The sequence below is a fragment of the Lampris incognitus genome, chromosome 3, assembly GCF_029633865.1.
Source record: "Lampris incognitus isolate fLamInc1 chromosome 3, fLamInc1.hap2, whole genome shotgun sequence".
Taxonomy (NCBI): domain Eukaryota; kingdom Metazoa; phylum Chordata; class Actinopteri; order Lampriformes; family Lampridae; genus Lampris; species Lampris incognitus.
In genome coordinates, this window is record NC_079213.1 from 113,483,180 (window position 1) to 113,502,333 (window position 19,154).

The window sequence follows — 19,154 nt, forward strand, 5'->3', positions numbered from 1 at the left end:
AGTGATAAAGACACAAGAGAGTGATAAAGACAGGAAAGAGTGATAAAGACAGAAGAGTGGTAAAGACAGAAGAGTGATAAAGACAGAAGAGTGATAAAGACAGAGGAGAGTGATTAAGACAGAAGAGAGTGATAAAGACAGAAGAGAGTGAGAAAGACAGAAGACTGGTAAAGACAGGAGAGAGTGATTAAGACAGAAGAGCGTGATAAAGACAGAAGAGAGTGATAGTCAGAAGAGAGTGATAAAGACAGAAGAGTGATAAAGACAGAAGAGTGATAAAGACAGAGGAGAGTGATTAAGACAGAAGAGAGTGATAAAGACAGAGGAGAGTGATTAAGACAGTAGAGAGTGATTAAGACAGAAGAGAGTGATAAAGACAGAAGAGTGGTAAAGACAGGAGAGAGTGATTAAGATAGAAGAGAGTGATAAAGACAGAAGAGTGGTAAAGACAGGAGAGAGTGATTAAGATAGAAGAGAGTGATAAAGACAGAAGAGTGGTAAAGACAGGAGAGAGTGATAGACAGAAGAGAGTGATACAGACAGGAGAGAGTGATAGACAGAAGAGAGTGATAAAGACAGGAGAAAGTGATACATACAGAAGAGATTGATAAAGTCAGAAGAGAGTGATAAAAACAGGAGAAAGTGATTCAAACAGAAGAGAGTGATAAAGAGAGGAGAAAGTGATACAAACAGAAGAGAGTGATAAAGACACAAGAGAGTGATAAAGACAGGAGAAAGTGATACAAACAGAAGAGAGTGATAAAGACACAAGAGAGTGATAAAGACAGGAGAAAGTGATAAAAACAGAAGAGAGTGATAAAGACAGGAAAGAGTGATAAAGACAGAAGAGTGATTAAGACAGAAGAGTGATAAAGACAGAAGAGTGATAAAGACAGAAGAGAGTGATAAAGACAGAAGAGTGGTAAAGACAGGAGAGAGTGGTTAAGACAGAAGAGAGTGATAAAGACAGGAGAGAGTGATAAAGAGAGAAGAGTGATAAAGACAGAAGAGAGTGATAAAGACAGAAGAGAGTGATAAAGACAGGAGAAAGTGATACATACAGAAGAGATTGATAAAGTCAGAAGAGAGTGATAAAAACAGAAGAGAGTGATAAAGACAGAAGAGAGTGATAAAGACAGGAGAAAGTGATACAAACAGAAGAGAGTGATAAAGTCAGAAGAGAGTGATAAAGACAGGAGAAAGTGATTCAAACAGAAGAGAGGGATAAAGACAGAAGAGTGATAAAGACAGTAGAGAGTGATAAAGACAGGAGAGAGTGATAAAGACAGAAGAGAGTGATAAAGACAGTAGAGAGTGATAAAGACAGAAGAGAGTGATAAAGACAGTAGAGAGTGATAAAGACAGTAGAGAGTGATAAAGACAGAAGAGAGTGATAAAGACAGTAGAGAGTGATAAAGACAGTAGAGAGTGATAAAGACAGAAGAGAGTGATAAAGACGGGAGAGAGTGATAAAGACAGAAGAGAGTGATAAAGACAGTAGAGAGTGATAAAGACAGAAGAGAGTGATAAAGACAGAAGAGAGTGATAAAGACAGGAGAGAGTGATAGACAGAAGAGAGTGATACAGACAGGAGAGAGTGATAGACAGAAGAGAGTGATAAAGACAGGAGAAAGTGATACATACAGAAGAGATTGATAAAGTCAGAAGAGAGTGATAAAAACAGGAGAAAGTGATTCAAACAGAAGAGAGTGATAAAGACAGAAGAGAGTGATAAAGACAGGAGAAAGTGATACAAACAGAAGAGAGTGATAAAGACACAAGAGAGTGATAAAGACAGGAGAGAGTGATAAAGACAGGAGAGAGTGATAAAGACAGGAGAGAGTGATAAAGAGAGAAGAGAGTGATAAAGACAGAAGAGAGTGATAAAGACAGAAGAGAGTGATAAAGACAGGAGAGAGTGATAAAGACAGGAGAGAGTGATAAAGAGAGAAGAGTGATAAAGACAGAAGATAGTGATAAAGACAGGAGAGAGTGATAAAGAGAGAAGAGTGATAAAGACAGAAGAGAGTGATAAAGACAGAAGAGAGTGATAAAGACAGGAGAAAGTGATACAAACAGAAGAGAGTGATAAAGACAGAAGAGAGTGATAAAGAGAGAAGAGTGATAAAGACAGAAGATAGTGATAAAGACAGGAGAAAGTGATACAAACAGAAGAGAGTGATAAAGACAGAAGAGAGCGATAAAGACAGGAGAAAGTGATACAAACAGAAGAGAGTGATAAAGACAGAAGAGAGTGATAAAGACAGGAGAAAGTGATAAAGACACAAGAGAGTGATAAAGACAGGAAAGAGTGATAAAGACAGAAGAGTGGTAAAGACAGAAGAGTGATAAAGACAGAAGAGTGATAAAGACAGAGGAGAGTGATAAAGACAGAAGAGAGTGAGAAAGACAGAAGAGAGTGATAAAGACAGGAGAAAGTGATTAAGACAGAAGAGCGTGATAAAGACAGAAGAGAGTGATAGTCAGAAGAGAGTGATAAAGACAGAAGAGTGATAAAGACAGAAGAGTGATAAAGACAGAGGAGAGTGATTAAGACAGAAGAGAGTGATAAAGACAGAGGAGAGTGATTAAGACAGTAGAGAGTGATTAAGACAGAAGAGAGTGATAAAGACAGAAGAGTGGTAAAGACAGGAGAGAGTGATTAAGATAGAAGAGAGTGATAAAGACAGAAGAGTGGTAAAGACAGGAGAGAGTGATTAAGATAGAAGAGAGTGATAAAGACAGAAGAGTGGTAAAGACAGGAGAGAGTGATTAAGACAGAAGAGAGTGATAAAGACAGGAGAGAGTGATAGACAGAAGAGAGTGATACAGACAGGAGAGAGTGATAGACAGAAGAGAGTGATAAAGACAGGAGAAAGTGATACATACAGAAGAGATTGATAAAGTCAGAAGAGAGTGATAAAAACAGGAGAAAGTGATTCAAACAGAAGAGAGTGATAAAGACAGGAGAAAGTGATACAAACAGAAGAGAGTGATAAAGACACAAGAGAGTGATAAAGACAGGAGAAAGTGATACAAACAGAAGAGAGTGATAAAGACACAAGAGAGTGATAAAGACAGGAGAAAGTGATAAAAACAGAAGAGAGTGATAAAGACAGGAAAGAGTGATAAAGACAGAAGAGTGATTAAGACAGAAGAGTGATAAAGACAGAAGAGTGATAAAGACAGAAGAGAGTGATAAAGACAGAAGAGTGGTAAAGACAGGAGAGAGTGGTTAAGACAGAAGAGAGTGATAAAGACAGGAGAGAGTGATAAAGAGAGAAGAGTGATAAAGACAGAAGAGAGTGATAAAGACAGAAGAGAGTGATAAAGACAGGAGAAAGTGATACATACAGAAGAGATTGATAAAGTCAGAAGAGAGTGATAAAAACAGAAGAGAGTGATAAAGACAGAAGAGAGTGATAAAGACAGGAGAAAGTGATACAAACAGAAGAGAGTGATAAAGTCAGAAGAGAGTGATAAAGACAGGAGAAAGTGATTCAAACAGAAGAGAGGGATAAAGACAGAAGAGTGATAAAGACAGTAGAGAGTGATAAAGACAGGAGAGAGTGATAAAGACAGAAGAGAGTGATAAAGACAGTAGAGAGTGATAAAGACAGAAGAGAGTGATAAAGACAGTAGAGAGTGATAAAGACAGTAGAGAGTGATAAAGACAGAAGAGAGTGATAAAGACAGTAGAGAGTGATAAAGACAGTAGAGAGTGATAAAGACAGTAGAGAGTGATAAAGACAGAAGAGAGTGATAAAGACAGAAGAGAGTGATAAAGACAGTAGAGAGTGATAAAGACAGTAGAGAGTGATAAAGACAGAAGAGAGTGATAAAGACAGTAGAGAGTGATAAAGACAGTAGAGAGTGATAAAGACAGAAGAGAGTGATAAAGACGGGAGAGAGTGATAAAGACGGGAGAGAGTGATAAAGACAGAAGAGAGTGATAAAGACAGTAGAGAGTGATAAAGACAGAAGAGAGTGATAAAGACAGAAGAGAGTGATAAAGACAGGAGAGAGTGATAGACAGAAGAGAGTGATACAGACAGGAGAGAGTGATAGACAGAAGAGAGTGATAAAGACAGGAGAAAGTGATACATACAGAAGAGATTGATAAAGTCAGAAGAGAGTGATAAAAACAGGAGAAAGTGATTCAAACAGAAGAGAGTGATAAAGACAGAAGAGAGTGATAAAGACAGGAGAAAGTGATACAAACAGAAGAGAGTGATAAAGACACAAGAGAGTGATAAAGACAGGAGAAAGTGATAAAAACAGAAGAGAGTGATAAAGACAGACAGATAGAGAGAGAGATCGATAGATAGCTAGATAGATAGGTATAGACAGACAGACAGACAGACAGATAGATAGACAGATAGATAGGACAAGTACACACAGACCCATACAGCTAGAACCTGGCCAGGACAACCACAGTCCTCTGCTGCTGGTCAGTGAGTAGATCTAGTGGAACAGCTGGGATAGAAGTGCCTTGCTCATGGGCAACAAAACAACAGCTTAGAAGGGGTGGAAAAATTTTCCTACTGGGTGTTAGCGGGGTCACATTGGGTGTTATGGTGTCATACTGGGTGCTAGCGGGGTCATACCGTGTGGTAGTTGATCATTTCCTGCAGACTCTCAGCAAACTTTGTGAGGCTGGACTGTGGAGAGAGAAGAAGACTTATAAAACCGGGGGTACCCCACCCTTATAAACAATACAGTGACTGCTGGTACCCCACCCTTATAAACAATACAGTGACTGCAGGTACCCCACCCTTATAAACAATACAGTGACTGCAGGTACCCCACCCTTATAAACAATACAGTGACTGCAGGTACCCCACCCTTATAAACAATACAGTGACTGCTGGTACCCCACCCTTATAAAGAATACAGTGACTGCAGGTACCCCACCCTTATAAACAATACAGTGACTGCAGATACCCCACCCTTATAAAGAATACAGTGACTGCAGGTGTCCCCACCCTTATAAACAATACAGTGACTGCAGGTGTCCCCACCCTTATAAACAATGCAGTGACTGCAGGTACCCCACCCTTATAAACAATACAGTGACTGCAGATACCCCACCCTTATAAACAATACAGTGGCTTAACGACCGAAGCCAACGACCAGTTTCATATGCAAATAAGGGCATGACCATTAACTAGGGTTACAGCGGCATTGGGGAATAGTTGCAATCACAGCATTGTAAGACAGTGACAGATGTATGCTTAGCCCCCCCACCCCCTTGGTTCAGGGATGGTCGTTCCCTCTTTGACTCTGTTCAAACGGGCAATTCTCTATCAAGGATGTGCACATCCTCATCCTTGAGAGAGAGGCCACTGGTCTGTAGATGGTGTAGACCGTGGAGTCCTGGTCGGATGAAGGAACGACCATCCAATCCCAGTTTCTTTTCTAACAACCGAGACAGCAGCATCACGATGAACTGAGACAAAGTACACAATAAACACAAAGGGATGAGGAGGAAAAACACCGCTGTTTACCTCAATGACTTCATCTTTGGTGGACTGCTGGGCCAGCTCCCTGATCCCATTAACAAACTGCTTGTTGGCCGAGTTGTAGGCTTTACCTGCATCAATCATCCCAATGCACAGCTTCACCAGCTAGAGAGAGAGAGAGGGAGAGAGGGGGGGAGAGAGAGAGAGGGAGAGAGAGAGGGAGAACAGTGAGGTAAATAAGCATCATAACAGTTCTTGCCATCACTTCAGGACATTGTCTCCTCTTCCAAAGCAGGAAATTTCGAGGTGCCGCCAGCAGCCGTCAGGAAGTCAGCCAGCTCGCGGATAGGTGCCGTATGAACCACTGACAAAAAGGGATGTTTTCATCGATTTCTCAGCAATTAAGAAGAGACACTGGTTTCCTGTCTGAGTCACTGGGAGCGGAGATAATTCGGGGTTATGTAAACTGTCCTGGCTCCTCTCCACCTCCTCCCACGCAGGAGGAGCTGCAGCCCGAATGTAAGAAACACACAGAGGCCTGTTGTGATGTTACCCAGAATTCCCACACATCCCATACAACATTCCCATCTTTGTTTTGGTCTGAATTTGAAGAGTTTCATCTGTGGTTGATAAAACAAACTTTATTAGTCACAGCAGACATGTGGTTCAACAACACAACAAGAAACCAAACACAATAAAACATGACCATACAAACTGTACACAACACACGGGGGGGGGGGGCTTTAATCATGATAACGAACTTCCCATCTAGCCATTATCCGAACTGCTCATCCTGCTCTCAGGGTCACAGGGACGCTGGAGCCTATCCCAGCAGTCACTGGGCGGCAGGCGGGGAGACACCCTGGACAGGCTGCCAGGCCATCACAGGGCCGACACACACAGACACACACACACACACACGCACACTCACACCTAGGGACAATGTAGTACGGCCAAGTCACCTGACCTACATGTCTTTGGACTGTGGGAGGAAACCGGAGCCCCCGGAGGAAACCCACGCAGACACGGGGAGAACATGCAAACTCCATACAGAGGACGACCCGGGATGACCCCCAAGGTTGGACTACCCCGGGGCTCGAACCCAGGACCTTCTTACCTAAATTGGAATAGACATTTTGAATTAAATAGTTTGGACTCAGTTTGTCTGCTGGGTTATCAATACATCATGTGATATAAACATGAGACCACCCAGGTGGTACCAGCAAGTTGTATTTCCAGCTACATTTTTACATTTCCAGTAGATTATGTAGAGTACCACACGGTATCGTAATACTACCGTATCACAATGTATCGTGATACTACCATATCAAAATGTATCATGATACTACCATATCACAATGTATCATGATACTATCATATCACAATGTATCATGATACTATCGTATCACAATGTATCGTGATACTACCGTATCACAATGTATCGTGATACTACCATATCACAATGTATCACAATGTATCATGATACTATCGTATCACAATGTATCGTGATACTACCATATCACAATGTATCACAATGTATCGTGATACTACCATATCACAATGTATCACAATGTATCATGATACTATCGTATCACAATGTATCGTGATACTACCGTATCACAATGTATCGTGATACTACCATATCACAATGTATCACAATGTATCATGATACTATCGTATCACAATGTATCGTGATACTACCATATCACAATGTATCACAATGTATCGTGATACTACCATATCACAATGTATCACAATGTATCATGATACTATCGTATCACAATGTATCGTGATACTACCATATCACAATGTATCGTGATACTACCATATCACAATGTATCACAATGTATCGTGATACTACCATATCACAATGTATCACAATGTATTGTGATACTATCGTATCACAATGTATCGTATCACAATGTATCGTGATACTATCGTATCGTGAGCCATGTAAGGTGATGAGGTCCTTGCCAGTACCCGGCCCTGCATACAGGACAGAGGAACACCAGGCCTCCATCAAACACTCTGCTCTGCTGGTGCTACAGCTCTCAGACGGGTAGTGGATGCAGCTGGACCTGGATTTATGAACCCTGAGGCTGCGGCTGCACTGACTGAAATCTGTTTGCCATGTGAGGACCATTTTAAATGGCTTGACTGCAAAATTAACAAAATCAACAAAAGCAGGCAATGAACCGTTGAACAACTGTTTTTTTTTTGAGGGGGTGGGGGTTTGACTCCCCCCCTTTTTTTCTCCCCAATTGTACCTGGCCAATTACCCCACTCTTCCGAGCCATCCCGGTCACTGCTCCACCCCCTCTGCTGATCCAGGAGGGCTGCAGACTACCACATGTCTCCTCCCATACATGTGGAGTCACCAGCTGCTTCTTTTCACCTGACAGTGAGGAGTTTCACCAGGGGGGCGTAGCGCGGGGGAGGATCACGCTATTAACCCCAATTCCCCCTCCCCCCCGAACAGGCGCCCGACCAACCAGAGGAGGCGCTAATGCAGCGACCAGGACACATACCCACATCCGGCCTCCCACCCGCAGACACGGCCAGTTGTGTTGGTAGGACGCCCGACCAAGCTGGAGGCAACACGGGGATTCGAACTGGTGATCCTCGTGTTGGTAGCCAATGGAATAAACCGCTACGCTACCTCGATGCCCCCGAACAACACAAAAGATTCAGAAGATACACAATTCAATGAAATACAACAACTTTTCATTGAACATGTAAACACTCTGTACTGACTCTGGCCTCCACCCACCGCACCAGCAACACCAGTATCTGATACCAGTCTCAGCAGCAGTCACTTCTTCTTAGTGTGTGTGTGTGTGGGGGAGCGGGAGGGGGGCATGTCTCTCCTTTACTTATATATGCCGTTTCCTGGTTGTTTTGTGTTGTATCTTTAATATCTTGTGTACGTGTCTACTTGTCGGTCATGGAGAGCTCTGTCAATAAATCCTGAACATGAACAGAAGATCCAGCCAGCGTAGCGAGGCCACGTGGCCTTCAGTATGAAGAGCTCACTCACGCAGAGCTTAAAAGGGAAACTGATATCAGATGTCTTTCTGACACACCGACAGCTTTCCAAATACCGGATTTCCATTTGAAGAGAGATGGAGAGGCATGATATGGTAAGCAGGGGAAAGAAAAGAGTGATGGAGAGAGAGAGAGAGAGAGAGAGAGAGAGAGAGAGAGAGAGAGAGAGAGAGAGAGAGAGAGAGAGAGAGAGAGCTAGCAGCCAGGATTATCAGCTTTGCTTTGATTTCTTAGGTAGATGGCAGCCTGCATATCCGGGCTCCTCTGTGGAAGCGTGGGTCCTGCTGGCGGACTCGTGACGAGCTCCTCTGTGGAAGCGTGGGTCCTGCTGGCGGACTCGTGACGAGCTGATGAGTCAATCTAGAGAGCCATATGGAACAGACCCGACCCCCCCATCCACCACCACCACCACACCCAGCTCGTCTATCCTGTTAAAATGCACCGGGTTTGTTGATTTGATCTTTGGTTTTATTTAGCTCACAAATTCCTCTCACCTTGGTCATCACCAAGGCAGGTCTAAGTGCCTTGCTAAAAGACACTTTGACAGGTGTGATAAGAAGGATGAAACTTGCAGGATGAGGCCATGAGAGCATCCTCATATCTAGGACAAACTACAGTGGTGCCTGAAAGTTTGGGAACCCTTTAGAATTTCCTATATTTCTGCATAAATATGACCTAAAACATCATCAGATTTTAATACAAGTCTTAAAAGTAGATAACGAGAACCCAATTAAACAAATGAGACAAAAATATTAAACTTGGTCATTTATTTATTGAGGAAAATGATCCAATATTACGTATCTGTGAGTGGTAAAAGTATGTGAGCCTCTAGGAATAGCAGTTAATCTGAAGGTGAAATTAGAGTCAGGTGTTTTCAATCAATGGGATGACAGTCATGTGTGAGTGGGCACCCTGTTTTATTTAAAGAACAGGGATCTATCAAAGTCTGGTCTTCACAACACATGTTTATGGAGGTGTATCGTGGCAAGAAGAAAGGAGATTTCTGAGGCCCTCAGAAAAAGCATTGTTGATGCTCATCAGGATGGAAGAGGTTACAAAACCACCTCTCAAGAGTTTGGACTCCACCAGTCCACAGTCAGACAGATTGTGTACAAATGAAGGAAATTCAAGACCATTGTTACCCTCCCCAGGAGTGGTCGACCATCAAAGATCACGCCAAGAGCAAGGCGTGTAATAGTCGGCCAGGTCACAAAGGAACCCAGGGTAACTTCTAAGCAACTAAAGGCCTCTCTCACATGGGCTAATGTTAATGTTCATGAGTCCACCATCAGGAGAACACTGAACAACAGTGGTGTGCATGGCAGGGTTGCAAGGAGAAAGCCACTGCTCTCCAAAAAGAACAATGCTGCCCGTCTGCAGTTTGCTAAAGATCACGTGGACAAGCCAGAAGGCTACTGGAAAAATGTTTTGTGGATGGATGAGACCAAAATAGAAGTTTGTGGTTTAAATGAGAAGCGTTATGCTTGGAGAAAGGAAAACACTGCATTCCAGCATAAGAACCTTATCCCATCTGTGAAACATGGTGGTGGTGGTGGTAGTATCATGGCTTGGGCCTGTTTTGCTGCACCTGGGCCAGGACTGCTTGCCATCATTGATGGAATAATGAATTCTGAACTATACCAGCGACTTCTTAAGGAAAATGTCAGGACATCTGTCCATGAACTGAACCTCAAGAGAATGTGGGTCATGCAGCAAGACAACGACCCGAAGCACACAAGTCGTTCCACCAAAGAATGGTTAAAGAAGAATAAAGTTAATGTTTTGGAACGGCCACGTCAAAGTCCCGACCTTCATCCAATCGAAATGTTGTGGAAGCACCTGAAGCGAGCAGTTCATGTGAGGAAACCCACCAACATCCCAGAGGTGAAGCTGTTCTGTACGGAGGAATGGGCTAAAATTCCTCCAAGCTGATGTGCAGGACTGATCAACAGTTACCAGAAACGCTTAGCTGCAGTTATTGCTGCACAAGGGGGGAGGAGGAGGGGGGGGGGTCACACCAGATACTGAAAGCAAAGGTTCACATACTTTTGCCACTCACAGATATGTAATATTGGATCATTCTCCTCAATAAATGTATGACCAAGTACAATATTTTTGTCTCATTTGTTTAACTGGGTTCTCTTTATCTACTTTTAGGACTTGTGTGAAATCTGATGATGTTTTAGGTCATATTTAAGCAGAAATACAGAAAATTCTAAACGGTTCACAAACTTTCAAGCACCACTGTAGTTACTTTGACTGAATACCTCCATATTGATCATGTGATGATATTTAGTGGATGACTATTTGTGCTTCCATAAGATATTTGCACAGCAGTAAATGTTGATAAATGATCATTAGTAATGTGGATATGATGACCAAGCAGGTAGAGACATTCATTGTTCATTTCACTAAAACAGTGGAATAAGTTCAGAAAACTTCTTCACACATCTTCACAAGTTCAGCCATCTTCCCAAGCCGGTGTGGGAAGCTGGTTGCATGAATTCACATTTGCAGCGGCCTCACCCAGTACCGGTATGGGAAGATGGTGGCGCGAACTCATGTTTGTGACGGCCTCACCCAGTATCGTCCATGCAGTGTCTTCATCCACTTCTGTGTCTAAGTTTGTGTTTTCGTTTAATGGGTGGGAGAGCTGGTGCTGGATCGGCTGGGAGAGCTTGGTCTACTGTGTCCTGTGGGCCCAGGGACCACGGCCCTGCCTGGAGCTGCGCCCAAGGAGGAAACACCGAGGGCGGTCTGACAGGACGCGGAAGCGGGGCAGGTTAAGCTAACGGTTAGCCCATGCAGATCGGCAGTTCTGATAACACCGAGGGCGGTCTGGCGGCAGCCTCGCCTAGCATTGACTGTGTTTTTGGGGTCGTCGTGTGGAGTGTGGGGAGGTGTGTCAAAGGTGTCTGGCTGGGAGAGCTGACGTTGGATCAGCTGGGGAAGCTTGGTCTGCTGCTGCCTGGAGCTGCACCTGAAGAGGAAACACCGAGGGCGGTCTGACAGGACGTGGAAGCGGGACAGGCTAAGCTAACTGCTAGCTCATGTAGACCGGCAGTTCTGACAGTCATGCTGGCGTTCGCTCTCTTGGACAGTGATTTTGTCTTTCTTTTTTTTTTTTTGATATGTTGGATATATGTGTTTTTGTCATTTGGATATATGTGTCCTTGTAGTTTGGATGTGTTTTTGTTTTTGTGTTGCACTGCTGTGGGCTGGGGAAATGATATTTCGTTTCATTTCATGTGTGCAGGTGCATGGAATGAAATGACAAATAAATGTTCCTGATTCCTGAAAAATGGTCTCGCTTTACTGTAATGCAGCCTTTAAGACAAGGGAATGACAGCATTTAAGTTGTATCACTATCTTACCACAGCCACAATCCCACAACACACCTAGTCTCACATCAACATATATCCACATACTGACCAGCTCTACTGACACACAGCATTGAGGCTTAACTCTGTTCTGGTCCATGTTTGTGGTTTGAACTACTGACAGAACCTCACGAATCCTCTGCCAGCTTCATTTCATCAGCATTTATGATTCTTTTTCTAAGCATGTCTCAGCTTTCTGATGCAGTTCTTTGCAGACGTGAAATGAAGAATCTCTGCATGAACTACGGTTAAGTCTTGAAACCAGTCCCGAATATAACACGAGACCAGAAATGCCAGTTTTGTGATTAAACTAACCAGCCTGGATGGACTGCATCAACAAACTACAAACTCCAAGAGAAAACATAACATTGGAACAATTAAAGTATGCTGATTTAAGATTAACCTGTATTGTGTGTGTATGTGTCATATGGGGGGCGTAGGAGGACAATAAGGCTATGTTCCAATTCCCATGAAGTGTGGGGGCCAAAGCCAACAGGACACCCTCGGGCCAACTAGGCCACTGGAGTGCCTGAAAAACACCATGAAGATGGGAAACTGGAAAATACAAACACTGCACAGATGCAAAAACATTGCGCAGACAGCAAGAGAAATGACCAGCAGAGACATCGATATGTCATGGGTATCAGTGAAATACACTGGACAGAACAAGGAAAAGTGCAACTTGCAGAAGGAGAAACTATTATCTACTCTAGAACGTCATCAAGAATAAATTTGGATAAAACTGAGATGCTGGTCGTTGACCCTACTAGACACAGAAACCAATTTGATCAAGTAACAGTAACGCTCGACAACTCTGATTTCACAAAGTGTGGCAGCCAAAAATCTCAATGTTATGTTTGATCCCAGCCTTTTGTTTGATAAGCACATTAAAGAAATCACCAAGAATGCTTTTTTTCACTTCTGTAACAGCTAAAATTTGGTCTTTCCTGTCCATGGCTGATGCAGAGACTCTAATACATGCATTTGTTTCATCCAGACTTGATTACTGTAATGTTCAGATTTCAGGTCTGCCACATGCTAGTACTAAAAGTCTTCAGATAGTTCAGAATGCTTCAGCAAGAACCCGAACTAAAACTAGAAAATTTGACCTTATTGCCTCCCTTCATTGGCTTCCTATCCACGTTAGATCAGACTTCAAGGTGTTTCTGCTGACTTATAACATCCTAAATGGGCTTGCCCCATCCTACCTGTCTGATCTCCTTAAACCGTACATTCCATCTTGAGCTCCACACTCTCAAAATACAGGGCTCCTGTGTGTACCCAAAGTTAAACAGAAGTCAGCTGGTGGCAGCAGGGCCTTTTCCTATCAGGCCTCATTCTTATGGAATAACCTGCCTGCTGCTATCAGACAATCAGAATCTGCTGAGTCCTTTAAATCCAAACTTAAAACTTATCTTTTTGTCTTAACCTATAATTGCCTTTAAATTGAGTACTTCATGACCTGTACTGCATGGCGGGTTGGTTTCTGTCTCAATGAATTTACCAACCACTGTTCTGCCGACAAGATCATATATATTGTTGACTATTGTGACTGTTCTCTTTTCTCTCATGTCTTTTCTCTCTCTCTAAATGATGTCTTCCACAGTCTCTTCTCCTGTGCATGTGAATGGTGTGATGCGAGTCTCCCCCATGTGTACATGTAGTCTGTCCTCCTCCTAGGTCTCCATGGTGATGATGGGCCCCACCTGGATCCTGCCTGGCACACTCCTCATCACATTCGTTATATATCTTATAAAGTCATATAATTTCGTTATCCTGTTTCAATGTTGTATCCTCCCCTCTCTTCAATGTGTGACTAATGTCTTCTCTTGTCTCTTCTCCCATGTTTGTGAATCCTATGATATGAGTCTCCCAAGTGTACATGTGTAGTCTGTCCTCCTGCCAGGTCTATGTGATGATGATGGTCCCGTGGCTCAGGTTCTAAGCTGTTCCAGTGGCATCTGGACACTGCTTGGCGTCCTCCTCATCATATTCTTCATATATCTTATAATTCCATTGTAATGTTGTTATCCTCTTTCGAGGGTGTAGTCTGTAAATTGGTTTTATTCTGTACATACAATATCAGCTTTAGCCCCTGAGGCAAATTTGTAAATTGTGGTATTGGGCTATACAAATAAAATTGATTTGACTTGTCTTGACATCAACATAATGACGTGGACTTTGCAGATGATGTAGTACTACTCTCCTCTACCACACAGCAGATTCAGGATAAAATGACAAGACTAGATGAAGAAGCCAGATGGGTGGGACTCAAAATCAACATCGAAAAGACAAAAGTGATGAGGATTAATGAAAGAAACCAGTAAAGAATTAAGACTGATGGACAAGATACTGAAGACGTCGATGAGTTCACTTACTTTGGAGCCACAGTTTGTAAGCAGGTAGGTGGTATGAAGCACCTGAAGAACAGACTCTCAAAAGCCAGGGGTGCATTCATCAGACTAAAAGGACCTGGAGCTCCAACAACATCTCAAGAAGAACAAAGCTGAGACTGTATAAAACGCTGTTTTAATGCCACTGGGAGGCGCCATCCAGTCTGCTGGAAGAATGATGTGTGAAATCACATAGACACAATGCTGAGAAACCCCACCGGTGTCACTCTTCAATACAGAAGAACGTATCTGTCAAGAAACGTGGTATCCAGATGAACTGATTCAACCTTCTTTGATCTTCAACACAGAGTAGACAAAACATGTAAAGCCCAAATCAACTTCCAAGATGGTGCCAGTATGAATTCCAGTCTGAATCATTACTTTATATCAGAATCTGTCTTCCTAACTGGGATTGAATCCAGAACCTGTCGACTGAGCAGCTCCAGTGGAACTGCTGGAGGTTGAATACCTTGCTCAAGTGATCCTCCATAGTAGTTCAGGATTCCAACTATTTTTAGGAAATGATTTTCCATGACTATTCCAGGACATTTTCCAGGACTTTATCTCGGCTATCCACGACAGACAGGCATTGCTGACAGAAGGTCATATTATACACAATTAACTATCAGTGGAAGTCTCAACAGTCTCTAAATGGACTATGTGACTGAACATACCGCCCAAACTGCACACACTGATGGCACATCGCTTTAAAATTCAATTTTTAACCTTACTTTGGGATTTTCCATGACATCAATAATACTTCCAGGAAATTTGATCACTTTTATCACTTTCCAGGTGTTTTCCAAGGATAGAAAACTACTCTATGAATTGTCAGGTTTTCCAGGATGTGTGGGAATCCTGTTTAGTGGGGGGGGGGAGAATGACGTGATGGATTCACTTTCCTCAACTAGGTCAAACCGACCACCTCCTGTCACAAGCCCTGTCCTAAACCCCGCAGGAGCATAGGAAGCATTTACTTACTTTGTCAAGCTTGGACTCCAGCTCACAGACGTCCCCCTCCACTTCCTCTATGGTGGCTCTGTGAGGACAAAACAGAAAGGTATTTCAGTAAACGTGTGGGTGTACGGTTTTATCACCAGTTATGTAAAGATAATATCTGCAGGAGACATATCAGACATTCTACATTAGATGGGCTGGTTTCAAAAGATTCTGGAGGCATCCTGACTATACAGCATGTTAATGAATATGACGTTTTAATAATGTTGTGAGTTCAAGGTCCTTTTCTCCACCTGTTCAATGTAAAGTGTCTCATTAAAGGACAGGTTTCCCTTGCCTACCAACACGAGGATCGCCAGTTCGAATCCCCGTGTTACCTCCAGCTTGGTTGGGCGTCCCTACACACACAATTGGCTGTGTCTGAGGGTGGGAAGCCAAATGTGGGTATGTGTCCTGGTCGCTGCACTAGCGCCTCCACTGGTCAGTCGGGGCGCCTGTTCGGGGGGGGGGGACTGAGGGGGAATAGTGTGATCCTCCCACGTGCTACGGTCCCCTGGTGAAACTCCTCACTGTCAGGTGAGAAGAAGCGGCTGGCGACGGCACGTGTATGGGAGGAGGCGTGTGGTAGTCTGCAGCCCTCCTGGATCAGCAGAGGGGGTGGAGCAGAGACTGGGACAGTGCGGAAGAGTAGGGTAACTGGCCCAGATGGGAAGAAAAAGAGTGAAAATCCCCCACACCCCCCACCAACAAAAGGACAGGTTTCCTTTTTCTGAATCCAGACTTGATCATATTTGTTGTCAGACATCATGTCGATTGGTACAGATCCACCGTCACCCACCTGGTCCATCTGTCTACGGTGTGTTTTCCATTGGCATGTATCCAGACATGGCTGATTCTACAGTGAGCTTCCTCTTTTCCATAAGGAGATGTTGAACATGTTAAGTAGGCCTGCGTTCGGAGGAAGCTAATCTATCCTTTAATCGTGGATTAATTCAAATTACTTATATAATAAGATTAAAAATAAACAAGACGCCCATGCAGATAAACAGAACCCCACACACACACACACACTCGTGACATGAGAGGAACGGTTGAGTGCTGACGTTTTGTTCTTTAAATGGTGACAAAACACTGGCGCAGGAAGAGGAAACTGGGATGACATCACCGCAGAGGACTTCTACTTAACTCTTGCCACAGCTTACCTCCATAAATTAAGTTATGTAACCCTTTATTCTACACTGGCCTTACAGCATTTAAAACCTACTGGCAAGCACTGCAGACACACACCGACGCTCTGCAAGGGCTTCATGAAAACCAGTTTAATACACTGGCCTGGTTAGTACACCGGAAATGCTGTAATGAAGCAATACCGTCACGCAATACAAGATTATCAAAACTCAGTGAGTCAGAACATTTCTAAAAATGTGTCCCTGTTACCGATTCACGCCGGAGCTTCGGTTTTCTCTGGAAGTTGTTGCAGAGTGTTTGCCTTGCGTTTCAGAGTCAGAAAAACTTTGTCATCGTTTCCCCCAGCCCACAGCCGTGCAACACAAAGACAAAAACACATCCAAACTCTACAAGAATACACATATATCCAAACTAACACATATCTAAACTAAACAAAAAAACAAAAAACTAACTGTCCAGGAGAGCGAACGCCAGCCAGGATGACTGTGGGAACTGCCGGTCTGCATGGGCTAGCAGTTAGCTTAGCCTGCCCCGCTTCCACGTCCTGTCAGACCGCCCTCGGTGCTTCCTCTTCGGGCACAGCTCCAGGCAGGGCCGTGGTCCCTGGGCCCACAGGACGCAGCAGACCAAGCCCTCCCCAGCCGATCCAGCACCAGCTCTCCCAGCCACCAAACGAAGACACACTTAGACGCAGATGTGGACAAAGACACTGCACGGACGGTGCTGGGTGAGGCCGCCGCAAATGTAAGCTCGTGCCACCATCTTCCCACACCGGAAGTGGAACTATTCCGCTTTATCCTTATCTATTTCTTTATCCGAGCATTAATCATTGAAGGAAAAGGCAGATTTAACCAAAGCAAGTTTGTCTATCGAAGGACCGTGGAACCAAAACGGTCTGACCACTCTACAAAACACCGTCGACATTTAGTCTGGCCTCTCATATCTGAGGTGGTCTTCAGTTAGCCTTTAGTGCTGATGCTGTCTGTACTGCAGTACACTCCTACAGAGAGCTGGTGTGCAGCTCTGGCAACTCATTAACTAACAATCTGTGACCTGGCCGGGTCTCACGTCTCCAGAAAACCCGTCAGATGTGAATATAACCTACATGAGTACTGAACAGTGAACGTGAACATTATCCACACAGGAATATCACCTGCATCGGGCGGGCCTGTAGCGCCAACCGCTGTCTTCTTTTGCTTCATGTTAATGAACCATTTGTTCTGAGGTGGCTGAAAAATCAACAGAAGCGTCAGAATACCCTAAAGGACAGTTCTGTTTCTTACAACCGGGGTCTTGTTTTCATACTTTTTAAGGGCTATATAAATATATACGCGCTATAGAAATGTATTGCACTATTACTACTGTCATTATTATTACTATTATAGTTTCCCCCCTCTTTTCCTCCCCAATTACCCCATTCTCTGAGCCGTCCCGGTCGCTGCTCCAGCCCCTCTGCTGATCCGGGGAGGGCTGCAGACTACCACATGCCTCCTCCCATACAGGTGGAGTCGCCAGCCGCTTCTTTTCACCTGACAGTGAGGAGTTTCACCAGGGGGACGTAGCATGTGGAGGATCACCCTATTCCCCCCAGTTCCCCCTCCCCCCCCGAACAGATGCCTCGACTGACCAGAGGAGGCACTAGTGCAGCGACCAGGACACATACCCACATCCGGCTTCCCGCCCGCAGACACGGTGTCTGTAGGGACACCCGACCAAGCTGGAGGTAGCACAGGGATTCGAACCGGCGATCTCCATGTTGGTAGACAACGGAATAGACCACTATGCAAGCTGGATGGTCATTATTATTATAGTTTTTGCCATTGTACATATATATATATATATATATATATATATATATATATATATATATATAGTATAAGACATGTCATTTTACTCAACGGCTTAATGCGTCAACATACCGTTGTAAGGCTGTGAGTCCGGTGGTGGTCCCGTGAACAAAATCTCCAAAATTAAGCCGTTGAGTAAAATGATATCATAACTGATATGTACGATCAAAACAAGACCAGGTCAAATCCTAGTGTATGGCTGGACTGTGTGTGATCAATGTCTGAAACTGTGGCCAATTTGTCTAAAGGGATAGTCAGTGGTGGTGTCTGTAATGTGAATTCCTGGATATCAAATGTTCATCTGCAATTTTCTGAAGTGGTTCCAGTAATATTTGTGTTAAAGTGTACTGAAGTAGCATATCACATGACATGGCTAAGCTACAGTCGAGTAAACAAAACCAAAAGAGACTATAAATGCAGTTGCAAGAACAATATTTTCCCTCTCATATCTTGGTATGTTTGATTTGAAACCATCTGTTAACCCCCTTCCTCTTTCATCTGTTTCTATCTGCGGATGTCTCGTTTTTCTATGACTGGCTCTGTATTGACAGACAATGTCAGCAAAGAATGGGTTGTGGCTGCTGACAGCACCATGGATTGTGCATCACTTGCAACCGCTGTCCGCCCTGTCACAAAGTCCAACTCACAAACGGTGTTGTGCTAATGACATTACAGCACAAACATGCCCATAAAGTCTTGCAGCTGCTTGCAATTACCCATGTGGCAAAGTATCAATGGTGGCTTTGCACCAAGAACACAGCAGGCAGGTTCAACGTCTAGCTTAGGTTCAATGTCTAGCTTTAAGTACAACAAGAATTGTTAGACCCGGCAACCTGTATCTGCAAGTGATTTCCATTCCACTATCCAAACCACTTATCCTGC

At 43.7% G+C, this 19,154-nt stretch overlaps 1 protein-coding gene across 1 annotated transcript in view; it reads right to left on the reverse strand.

The window, feature by feature from the left end:
- Positions 1-19,154, reverse strand: part of LOC130110190 (arf-GAP with coiled-coil, ANK repeat and PH domain-containing protein 2-like) — a 121,982-nt gene that overhangs the window by 82,627 nt on the left and 20,201 nt on the right. The window contains 3 exon segments of the mRNA XM_056277202.1: positions 4,608-4,661; positions 5,508-5,627; positions 15,262-15,319. Of these exon segments, the coding sequence (XP_056133177.1) occupies positions 4,608-4,661; positions 5,508-5,627; positions 15,262-15,319 (232 nt within the window).